The sequence below is a fragment of the Homarus americanus genome, unplaced genomic scaffold (assembly GCF_018991925.1).
Source record: "Homarus americanus isolate GMGI-L3 unplaced genomic scaffold, GMGI_Hamer_2.0 scaffold37032, whole genome shotgun sequence".
Lineage (NCBI taxonomy): Eukaryota > Metazoa > Arthropoda > Malacostraca > Decapoda > Nephropidae > Homarus > Homarus americanus.
This window is the reverse complement of record NW_024731852.1, coordinates 4062582-4074771: the sequence shown is the minus strand read 5'-3', so window position 1 is coordinate 4074771 and position 12190 is coordinate 4062582. Positions and strand designations below refer to the sequence as shown.

The 12190-nt window shown below is 36.5% G+C and overlaps 1 protein-coding gene across 5 annotated transcripts in view; it reads left to right on the top strand.

Annotated features, from left to right (window-relative positions):
- The window catches only part of LOC121867948 (DNA ligase 4-like), a 39661-nt gene extending 27937 nt beyond the window's left edge, over window positions 1-11724 (top strand). For 4 of the 5 annotated variants that reach the window (XM_042368099.1, XM_042368097.1, XM_042368098.1 and 1 more), the window contains 6 exons: window positions 2396-2536; window positions 6150-6267; window positions 7454-7719; window positions 9178-9279; window positions 9721-9818; window positions 10774-11724. In XM_042368099.1, the coding sequence (XP_042224033.1) occupies window positions 2396-2536; window positions 6150-6267; window positions 7454-7719; window positions 9178-9279; window positions 9721-9818; window positions 10774-10906 (858 nt within the window). In that variant the 3' untranslated portion in view covers window positions 10907-11724. The remainder of the gene's footprint in view (window positions 1-2395; window positions 2537-6149; window positions 6268-7453; window positions 7720-9177; window positions 9280-9720; window positions 9819-10773) is intronic. The other variant, XM_042368100.1, reaches the window with a different exon arrangement.
- Window positions 11725-12190: the final 466 nt, after the last annotated feature.

The following is a 12190-nucleotide window of genomic DNA, read 5'->3' as shown; positions in this document are numbered from 1 at the left end:
AAGGAGCACATGAAGATCACAAAGTCTACAGGTGCTTCTATGATCAAGTATTTTCACAACCAGGTGCTTCTCAAGACAGAAAAATTACTTGTGAGGTACTTGGTGCGTCAGGCGCGACGGAACATGGCGGTCGACACGCGCTCTGTGAAGGACTACGCACGTGAACTGTACATGGCAGTGGCACGAAAGATGGGAACTTCAGAGCCCAAACCCTTTAATGCTTCCTCTGGGTGGTTACAGAGGTTTAAGATCCGGAACAAGATCACCAATATAAACATTGGTGGTGAAGAAGCGAGTGCTGATCGTGCTGCGGCTCGGGAATTTCCTCCGTTTTTACGTGAGATTATGGAGGAAGGACAGTACAGTGACGACCAGGTGTTTAACATGGACGAATCTGGTCTTTTCTGGAAAAAGCTACCTTCCAAGTCCTTCGTTGTGAAGAATGCCAGCAGGATTCGGGGCCGGAAAATGCAGAAGGAACGCATCACCGTCCTGTTTACCACCAATGCCTCCGGTACCTGTAAGCTCAAGTTATCGGTGATCCACACAGCCCGCAAGCCGCACGCCTACAAGAGCATGGACATGACCAAGCTAAATGTCCACTGGCTGACAGCACGTAAGGCATGGATGTTCTCTACACTGTCCCTCTCCTGGTTTGATGACTGTTTTGTTCCCGATGTAAAGAAATTCTGTGAGCGACAGAATGTCCCATTTAATATTTTGTTGCTGCTGGACAACGCACCAGGACACTCGCCCCTACTGTTAGATCGTCACCCCAACGTAAAAGTGGTCTTCCTTCCTCCCAACACTACGTCTTTAATCCAGCCCATGGACCAGGAGTTGATTTGCAATGTGAAAGCTGCATTCTCAACAAAAAAATTCCAGCTCCTGAACGACTACACCAACACCAGGGAAGAGTTGCGTAACCTGAGTGACACCACCACCGATAGCAAGAGCGAAGAAGATGAGGATCAACAGTTAGAACAGCAAAAAATACTCTTCAAACAATTCTGGAGAGTATTTAACATCAAGAAAGCTGTGGACTTCTTGGTGGAGTCATGGGATCAGCTGTCTATTGCTACAATTCGTCACGCATGGAGACATGTGTTGCATGGAATACCAGGTGAGAGGAGGAGTCAATCTGTGACTGGTGAGGTTCAGAATGTTGCAGTAGCAGTGGACCTTGCCAGAGAAGCTGCGCAGACTGTTACAGTTCCAGGCTTCTCCGAGACCACCAACGACGACATCCTGGAGGTGATCAGAGATCCTGAAGTGACTGCCGACGAGATGTTGGAAGAAGAACACGTCAGTGAAGAGGAGGAAGAAGGTGCGTCATTCTCCGAAGAACACAATTTAAGTCATAGTGATATTAAGGGTGCCATGGAGTGTGCAGAGAAGATGAAGTCCTTCCTTTCCCGCGACAATGACGATGACCGCTATGAAGTCTTCCATACCCGGCTGGTGCAGGCTATGGAGCCGTACATCAAGGTGTATCACGACAACATCAACGCCAGCCGTCAGCAAAGCATAACAGATTTCTTCGCCCGCAACCCACCACAGCCAGCCCAAGCCAGTGATAGTGGCAGTGAAGATGACTTTGAGGGATTTGTCAGGGAAGCCCTGACAACTGTAAGTGACAGTGATGGTGATTCACCTAGTAATGGTGATTCACCTGAGGGCCAGTAATCTGCCCTCTGCCTCGGAACCAGCCTCCATCCCCGTATGCCGACCCATCTCTTCTACTACCGTAAGTGTTACACCTAATTTTTAGTTTTCTAACCTAACCTTTATTTTTCCTATGTTAACCTTTATCTTTCCTAACCTAACCTCTTCTATATTACTTGTTTTTTCATACCATCATAAAGTTAAGATAAAATTTTTACTACAACATAGTTGTGTGTCGTCAAAAAGTGGAGTTTGGGGATCGGCCTGGACTCCATTTCAATTAATCCCATATGTTATGTTGTTCACTTTACGCGTTCCTCACTTTCCGCGGTACCCTCCGGGTTACATTAACCGCGTAATGTGAGGGTTAACTATATATATACATATATATATATATACATATATATACATATATATATATATATATGTATATATATATATATATATATATATATATATATATATATATATATATATATATATATATATATATATATATATATATATATATATATATATATATATATATATATATATATATAATTTTAAATAAATATTCTATATATTTCATTGTTTATTCTTTGCTGCATGTCATTCACCTCACATACATATTGGTCTGAAGTATACATAATTTCCACTGCACCCAACTTGCTTTTTCTCGTGCATCCAAAGTATGGGCTTCACATCCTTTTAATATTCTTAATTGCAGCCATACTAACAATCATTTCAGGAAGCAAGTGGCAAGTTGGCCACAAAACATTACATTGATGGTGGTGATGAACCCTCAGCCAAACGCAAGACCCAAGCCAAGATAGAACAGCCCTCATTGCCTCTACACTTTAGACCAGCTGACCTATCAAATGTGGTGAAGGTAAGACACATTCTGCTTATAGTTATGCAACAACTCACTTGGTAATGCCCTGAAACCCCAAGACTTGATGTCAGTTCTGTTGCCAGATAGGATTAATTGGTCCTTATTTGTTATGGTCTGTTGTAATGTTAAGGGCACTGATTAATCTTACTCTTCACCTTGACTCTTTTGACCTGGGGGTTGTTAGAGCGAGTTACTCATCATCTTAATGGCACTAAGAAAGTTAAGTATTTTGGTCTGGGGGTTGTTGCATAGCTGGTTACTCATCATCTCAAGCACACACACTAAGCTAACTCTTCTGGCTTGGGCATTGTTACAGCACAGGTTTCTGATCTGTGGCACTGCAATGAGTAGGAGTAAAGTGTTACAGATATGCACCAGCTCTCTCATTGGTGAAGACCGATATCAGTAAACTCCCAAAATGTTGAAGTTCTTTGGGACCAAATGTATTCCATCAGGGTGAATTTTCAATAATTGCCAATTTATGACTGACAATATAATGTAAGGTTAACATTCTTGGTCTACTGGAAACACTTTCTTTTGACCAGAAAATTTGAAGAAAATAGCATAAGTGATTAAAGTACCAATACAGGAATACAGGCAGTCCTCAGTATGTGAAAAGGATGAATTCCACAGATGTGGTGCATAATGTGCAAGTTTGTACAGTGAAAGTGATTTTCCCATAGACATAGTTTTGTAAATTCAGGATGTGTTCTTTGGGGCTGAGTTTCAGACTCCTTATCCAATCAATCCTAACCAAACTAAGTTAATAATAACTTAAATTCAATTCAGAACATCACTAAATCTGTAATTAAGTGGATACTCACTGTAAATACATAAAAACAGTAAATTTAGATATTGCTGGGTATAGAATGTATCATCATTCACGGTATTATTTATCTCACTACAAAAACATATTATAGGTTCTGCTCACAGAAGTAAGGATACTGGTGAAAAATTAAATTGCAACTTTGGAGAACTTTTTCATTTGTACAACAAACCACAGAATAATATTTACTACTGTAAGAACAAAATTAATTCATTATGAAGGATAGGTTCCTGGCCTAACACCCTGGATTGGCAAAAGAGTAGTACCTGCACAATGAACCCTATTCAGTGGAGTAGTACAGTCTAAAGTAGCTTGGGTGCAATTTTTCAAATTTCCATGGCAGGAAAAATGGACATCAGTGAAAATATGAAGCATTTAGTGAAAAAAAATTCACTAATTTATAATGCAAGAATAGGTATAGAGAGGCTGTGTATAGTGAGGACTGCTTGTACAGTATACAAAGTTGGATATATTAGCTTGCTTTGTATACTGTATATACAATATTCATGTATTGTGCAGCAATTAGATTTTTTTCTTACTATAAAAAATTAGAAGTTCATTTAATTGTATTTATCTCTTGCTTGGTTGCTTTCTGTTTAATATATAATGTAAGCAGCTGTATCCTTTGAACTTTTCTGTCATACAGGGTTAATGTACCATTTTACCAATCACATATTCTTGCATGAACATGCTAGCTGCTTTGATTCGGTCAAGATGTTTTTATTTTTTGTAATAGTTAATATCACACTTTCTTAGTGGAAGGTATAGTTAGATGTTCTTGTTTCTAGTCAGTAACACATTTCCTTGCTGGCAGTGCTATGCTTCTTTTGGATGACATTATGTGATCAGTTTCAAAACATGATCTGGTGTAAATATATTTAGCACAAACTACAGACCAGATTTACTGATTGACTCTTCATTTACAAATGACCCAAGAATACTCATTGTATTTTTTTTTCTGCTTCACTATACCTTTACCTAATTTAATTATTTAAAAAAAAGTTTGAAGTGGGATTTGGGGAGTTTGAAATGGGATTTGGGGAGTTTTATTGTATACATTCTGTACTTTTTTTTAATCGTTTATTACCATTACAGTGATCCCTCGGTTAACGAATGCTTCGGTTAACAAAATTTCGGTTAACTAATTACCTTCTATAAGAATATTCAATTCGGTTAACGAAAAAAATTTGGTTAACGAATTCCTTAAAAATTTTCCCAACATGTTTTTGCCTGCTTTCGCCTGCTCGCCAGCTGTAGTATTAGTCCGCCAATACAGTAATCGGTTTTAGGGCTTAAATTCGTTACCGTTTGAGTAAATATCAAGAAGGTTGTACTATTCAATAATTTTCCAAATCTTATATTAAAATTTTTAGTCATTTTAACAATTAGGTATTTAACATAATTGAAGAACAGGGAACTAGTTTTTAGTGCGCCAAACACCCACTTGACTCACCCAAATCAAGGTAGATAGATAACAGGTAGCCTTACTCCCATAGGATCTACGCTAATGAAAGTAAAAATGAAATTTTTATTTACGTATTTTTTAAGGCTTATGATGGTATTAAAAGTTGTACAATAAATGTATGGAATGGAGATTTTTTGTTATATTTTAATTGGAGCCACTGATTAAATATACTGTATAAAATAAATATAAATATCTTACTTGCGACCGCTGGATTTCATCCAACGTCGCTGATTGGCTAGCGATGACATCACTTATTAAGCTCCGCCCACTGAGTTACATCAAACAGTAGAAGCGGGATATTTAAAATGGGAGGAAATGTATTGAATATTTTACAATTCGACCAGAGTTCCCGTTTTACTGTAAATTTCGTCAAACATTTTCTTATTGTATAATTTACATGGCAATATACACTGTATATTACATATTATTAAATATATATCTGATTAATAACATTTTATGCTAGTATATTTTGATTACAGAAAGGATCTATACAGATAATAATACCACAATATTACAAACGCATGATGTGGCATAAGGGGCGTGGCTTAGCGATCTCGAGATTAGAGTTGCCAATTAGTGAATTCCTATGGGCCTGCGTGAGGCTACCTGTCATCTACCTACCTTGCCCAGAATGGCATCAGTTTGTGTCTCTGCTCAGTGGAGGAAGCATCTTGCTTGAGACTCTTGAACATAAACTATTTTTACAGTACAATTATTGGTCATTCTGAAATTTATTTTACATACTGACAATATATAATGCAGTGCAGTGTTGATTTAAAGATAATAATCTTGAATTACACCAAGTGAACTTCAAATTTTATGGGTGAAATGGCGGCATGAAGTATGGGGTGACTTCTCTTCCACCCCACTGCCTTCTCTTCTCCCTTCTCCTCCACCCCCACTTCTAACTCCCATCATCATCATCATCATCATCATCAACCAGGAACCTTCTACATGCACACCTCAAAGTAAGTGTACTTAACTGCATTTATTTTTAGTTTGTATGTAATTTTTGGTGAGCTGAAACCAATTACCAAAAATCCCATTGAAACAATGGTTTCGGATAACGAAATTTTCAGTTAACGAACGACCTTCTAGAACGAATTGTGTTCGTTAACCGAGGGACCACTGTACTAACTTTATTATGTTTGATGGACTTAGGGTCAAGGATACATTGGTTATATATACTGTAAAAAGCATCTCATGTAGGTTCCTGTGGTATTACTGTATGATGACCTAAGTGCTTATGGAAAATTCTGCAGTCTTTCTCTGTTAATATTGTGAAAGACACTATGTCACCAGGATTTACCCCATTTCAGAAAGGCGAGATATTTTCTGGACTGGAGATGTGTGTGATGGGAGGCAGTGATGACAACACCAAACAACAGCTAGAGACACTGTTAGTTGAACACGGAGGCTCGTTTACCCAGCATCCTGGTGAGCATTCTAAAAAGATGAAATGGCGATTTTATTCAAATTTTAACCATGTTTCATATAAGACTTGATGTACCTGTTTCAGTAAATTTAGTTGAGGCTGGAGTAAAGTTCATAGATAACTAGATACAGTAGAAGTCCATAAATCCGGACTGCTTGGGGATTGGGTCGGTCCGGATTTTTGGATTTTCCGGATTCTCAGGCAGTACTTTTAAAATTCAAATTTAAGGAGGAATGAAGAAGGGATGAACAGGTACATTTTGATATTTTATTCATTAGCAAATACAGCATGCTTCATTTATCAAAATGAGCAGTTTTAAAGAAAAAGTTGTGAGTTATAGAATTTTATTCTTTGCCTTTTTTATATCATAAATTGTAGATTTTCCAATGTCGAATGTTTCCATTAGAACAGTATTGCTCACACCACGTTCTAGTTTCTTAATTATTTCAAGTTTGTCACTCAATTTCAACGTGTTCTTCTTTCTCTTCACACAACGAAGTTTATCTACTTTAGGAGCCATTATTATGGGCTTGTACAGTACTCTGTAAATGGAAAGAGTAGGACTCAAAATTACATAAGCTGTCACAGTTTGATTGCTTGTTTTAAAGTGGCGACCGCGTTGTCTCTTGTTGTCGCTGTGCAGCTGTGGCGCTCACGCATGTGCACATACACACAAAATCCTGCTAAATTAAAAAAAAAGTTTGAGTTTTCGAAAAGTCCGGATTCTCGGGTGGTCCGGATTTCTGGCATCCGGATTTTTGGACTTTTACTGTAGATGTTTTATTATGCATCTCATGATATATACTGTAAATGATTAATCCATTCATTGTGGACATGCCACATATACAGAGGTCCTGTCTCTGGCAGTTAGACTGTAGATGTGCCATATTAGGAACAGAAACCTGTTATGTGCCAAAGTGCTACACTGAGGGTGCACTTGAAATCTAGACCAGCTGCATTGAATGAGGTAAAAAAATCATGTTACATTTGAACAGGGTCCAAGAACATAACCTATTCGTAACTCGGGGACTGCCTGTACAGAAATGCCAGTCCATGCACCTTTAATCTGGTGATATTAGCCAAAAACGGATGCCATAAGAGGGAGTCTATTAAATATGGATAAGATAAATGATGGAAGGACATGAAATCAACTTACCTTTCCACTTAAATTTGTTTCTTTTATTGTAGGTCAGAACACGCACTGCATTGTAACAAACACTATGTCTATTCGTGTAAAGAACTACTCATCGAAACACAATGTTGTACGACCTTCATGGATTGAAGATTGTACAAAAAGTAGTCGTTTGTTACCGTGGGGTCCCTTGGATGTAATGCATCTGCAGAAAAAGGAGAAGAGCCACATGAGGGATTTATTTGATATATTTGGTGATAGCTACACAGAGCCAGCAAATAAAAAGAGCCTTAAGAGGGTTATGGATAATATGAAGAAAGAGGTAAGTTACTGTTGATTATAATTTGTAAGACTTAATGAGTTAGAAATTTATTGACATTGACTATAGTCTCCTTATCAGCAGATGATAAGAATCTCAAGATTGGTTTGGAAAATAATAAGAAAAATCTCGGTTACAGTCAGTAATATCATTTTCAAGACTTTCTTATATTTTACTGGGGCATTCCTTAAATTTTTTTTCAGCTGAATTATTATCTGTTGCACAATTTCAATGCAGATCCTTCCAGTCTCTGTCAGGGTGCTGTACTCATCTCTAAAAAAGAGAAACTAATTAGATTACAGTAGTTAAGTCTTCTGAGACTTTGCCACATACAAAGAAAAGAAACGAATTAATCCCTATTGAGGTTGACTATTCATTTCTAAAAATATTGAGTGGGCTATCCATAGGTTTATGAAGTGAAGAAGACTGTTTTAAGTAGAAGATGGGGTGCTCTGGCCTGTCACAGGATTTCAGATCAAAGGGTTGAAAAAAGTCCTTTGGGATTTTATGGAAGAAATGTTGATTAAATAGGTTATTTGAACAGTCAAATCTTCATATTAATATTTCTGGGATTTTCAATATTACTTAGGCATCCAGGGGTCACAATAATGTTTCCATTCCTAATCATAAGGTTTTGGTAAGATTCTGAATTTTGAGGTTTCGTATAGAGTACTTGCAATTTAAAGCTGTTCCTTTTGGATTGAGGTTACCTTTGATGATCTTTACCAAACTATCTGGAATATATGATGTGTAAGATGGGGATACTTTCCTTCATCTCTCTGGATGATTGGTTAGTCCTCAGTGCAAGTAGGGATGCAGCTCTTTGAAATACTAAGGTTGTTCTGAGTATTTTTTTTGAACAAGATTTGTGGAGAAAAAGAAGTCTAAATTTACACCTAGTCATGGTAGTTATTTCTCCAACTGTATATTTGCTGAAATTTTTAAAATTATATAGAAAAAAAGGCTACAGCACAGGAGGTCCTTGCTATATGTCATACTGGTATACATATACATTGCTAACAAGTAAAGAAATAAGTTTTCATTATATGTTAACTGTTTCACATATACAGGGGGTACATCTTATGCATCAACCACTGTTTTATAATAAGTCTATATATTCCAAACATTTACACAGTTTCATTATTATTCTACCAAGATAACTGATGAAAATGCTTACATATAAGAAGCAGATGAATTTATAGAAATATATTAATTTTAAGTTTTACAGATAGCACTCTCACTTCTTCATGAATTGAGGCAAGTGGCTGGGCTGACTTCTTATTCACATGATGGTTAATGTCCATAACTTTTTCCTTATTAAATAATCTAGTAAAACTTCCTTTGAATGTATAATTTTACCATCATACATTCACATGCCAGTTCAGTCATGCAGTAAGGAAAGAGTTAATCAGCATTCATGTAAATTATAGAATACATATTGATTGGAAAAAATTCTTTCAGTCATGGACTCCTCTGTCAGCAGAAGAAATGTGTGAGCTGGATGAAAAAACATGTGACCCACTGGAGACTCGAGGTCTCTTCCGACTCATTACAGCTTTTTTTGTGAGTAGCATTTTGTGTTTGTGTCTAACATGCCTCGTTGCTTCAAAGAGACTATTGTTGAAGCAGTTGTATATCTTGTATTTATTTGGTCATTTGTATGGCTCTTGATATAACATAATACAGTTTGATTTTTATTTGGGAATGTTTGTAAGATGCACACACACATACTAATATACTAAATTCCTTTAAAACTATCCCCATTATTATTGGACCTAATGTACTTGATGCATTATATTTTAGATTTTATCATTTTGAGGATAAGATTTTACTCTATAAACAAATTTACAAGTTTGCTAAAAATAATTTGAACACAGACAGGCTGGATGTATTTGGATTGGGAGAGAGACAGTCAACTTAAAATGTTTTGGAGAATACAGCTTTTATCCCTTTGGATGTGCTGTTCAACTGCTGTCAGACAAATCATACATTCTGGTATTTCAGTGTAATAAAGAGGAGCATCATCTTGCATCACTCATGTTGCGACTTCATGGTGGCTCTGTCACTAACACCTTGGACAATGCTACTCATGTGGTTACCGGGTAAGGATATGTTTTAATCTGTTTCAGAGGACTATGCTTGGTCATTTTTGGTCATCCATAAATTTTTCACATTTTTCAACTTACTAAAAACTCTTGGTACCAGTCTTGATAACTTCATCTACTTAGGATCTCAGTTTTGGAATTTGAGATTATTCCTTATTACTAAACTAGCCAGTTTGCATGTGCTAGTTGGTTCAGTCAGTTTAGGGAAATATGTAGTCTATAAAGTGGCTAAGTGTATCTGCCTGCCCAGTATCTCCAGTTGTCTGTCTGTGTCTCCAGTTAATGATCCTGCAACTTTGGCCTTATTGTCAACAATAAGTGGACTATTATTTAAGGGGCTCAAAATTGTTATACACCCATCAGTACAGATCAGCTTCCATACAGGACATATGATTGCCTTGGCTGGAAGGCCCCTGAGAATGCCCGTAGTCTGATATTGTTATATAGCATTATGATTGACAATAAGGAATATTTGTTTCTGACGGGAGCTAAATAATCACCTGACATTAAGACAGGTACAGTTCAGACGAAATTCCCTGAACACTTGGCAATATCTAACATCTATTTCTTGGTCATATATGTATGATTGGTTTTAATCTAGTAACACTGCTTTTCATCACATATTATGTCAGAATCACTAAGTAGTAAAAGCACTCCTGAACACAAAGAAAAATCTGAGAAAATTTATTACAATTTCAATCTCTCTTACCTAATGATCCTCAAGTACTTACATGCCAGATATTGATGCATGTCCAGGGAATTTTGTCTTGAACTGTACAAGCACTATGATAGACAATATCTGTCATTTTATTCATCACATCTAAAAAGTTCAGTATGGTATATTCACTGCACAGAGAATTACTGCATGTAACTATAGTAAAAACTGATGAAACAGTAAGGTGAAAAAAACAACATTAATTAGGTCTGAATCTTTCATTGAAATATTTTCCAGAAAAGAGAGCATCCAACGGCCAAGTGAGATGGGTGGCAGACACTTGGTGATGTCAGATTGGATTTATGATTGTGTTGAGAAAGGTAAGCTGTTTGAGCCAAGATACTACGTGCCTAAGCTTATGTTAGATTAACAACTTTAGATTTTTTCTCTGGCTTAGGAAGAATGTGATTTTGTGTCATTTAGTTCAGGTTATACCTGTGCTTTTGTAATTATATTATTTGTAGTTATGCTCTCTGATAAAGAGGAATATCTGTTCTGTCACCTTAGACTTCTTTTTCTAAATTCAATCTAAGGTTAAGGTTTGCTTCCACAGAGGAGAACTTTTTCGAATGTTTTATCTGAATATGAGGTGCACAGAACTGAAGTAGGACAAGTGCCCGAAATGATAGAGTAAAATGAAGTTAAAGTTTGTGAACTTTCAAATTACTATAACTTTGGAACCAACAAAGATATTGAAATGTTTCAAGTGGCAGATTGTAGCATTTTTAGTGCAGATTTAATTGATACTTCAGTCCTGTACTCCTCATATTATCACAAACAAATTTGAAATCTGTATCTTTCTAGAATCTTTTTGCTCATGAGATACAACAGTGATGCTGTCTGTCCATATGTCTGCCCGTCCATCCATCCATCTGTGACAAACTTGGGTTCTGTTTGATAACTTTCCATAGACTCAGGGGCTTGACATCACTTTGTAATCGTAGTTTAATCTCCAATATAAAGAATGTGCCATTGTAAATTATTTGTTTGGCTGAGTAATGCCATGACAGATTTCTCATATTACTTTAAAATTGGCCAAAAGATTTAGATAATAAAACCACACGGAACAAATACCATATTTTACGGCATATAAGCAGGTGGTGTTTAGGAAAAACTTTTGTGTGTATTTTCCTCTTGTAGCCATAGTTTTCTTAAAATATTATATACAGTACAGTGAGTTCTGCTATAACGCGTGTTTTGATAACGCGAATTTGCTCTAACGCGATTTATGAATTAGGAACGATATTTGTATAACGCGAACACTTGTTTGCTATAATGCGATTTTTGCTTACTATTTCTCCAATTTTGTGGTATTAACTGTGAATATGGTAAAGAAGAATATCTCCAAGAAGCGTTCTGGTGATAGAATTCCCGGTGATGATCGTAAAAGAAAGGATATAACACTTGAAGAGAAGCTCCATGTTATCAACCTTAAAATCACCCTTCTCCCCCATCAAGTTACATTCATATTTTTTCAAGGTAAAGTATTACATTTACTGTATGATTTCATTATTAGATATGAATGTAACATTTATTTAGACTGTGCTATCCTTTGTGTTAGGCTAACTACTAAATTTTTTCGATTTCGAGTAATCTGCACCTAACCCTATTTTCTCCATAAGCCCTGTTATTTCTATTATGCGATTTTCTATAA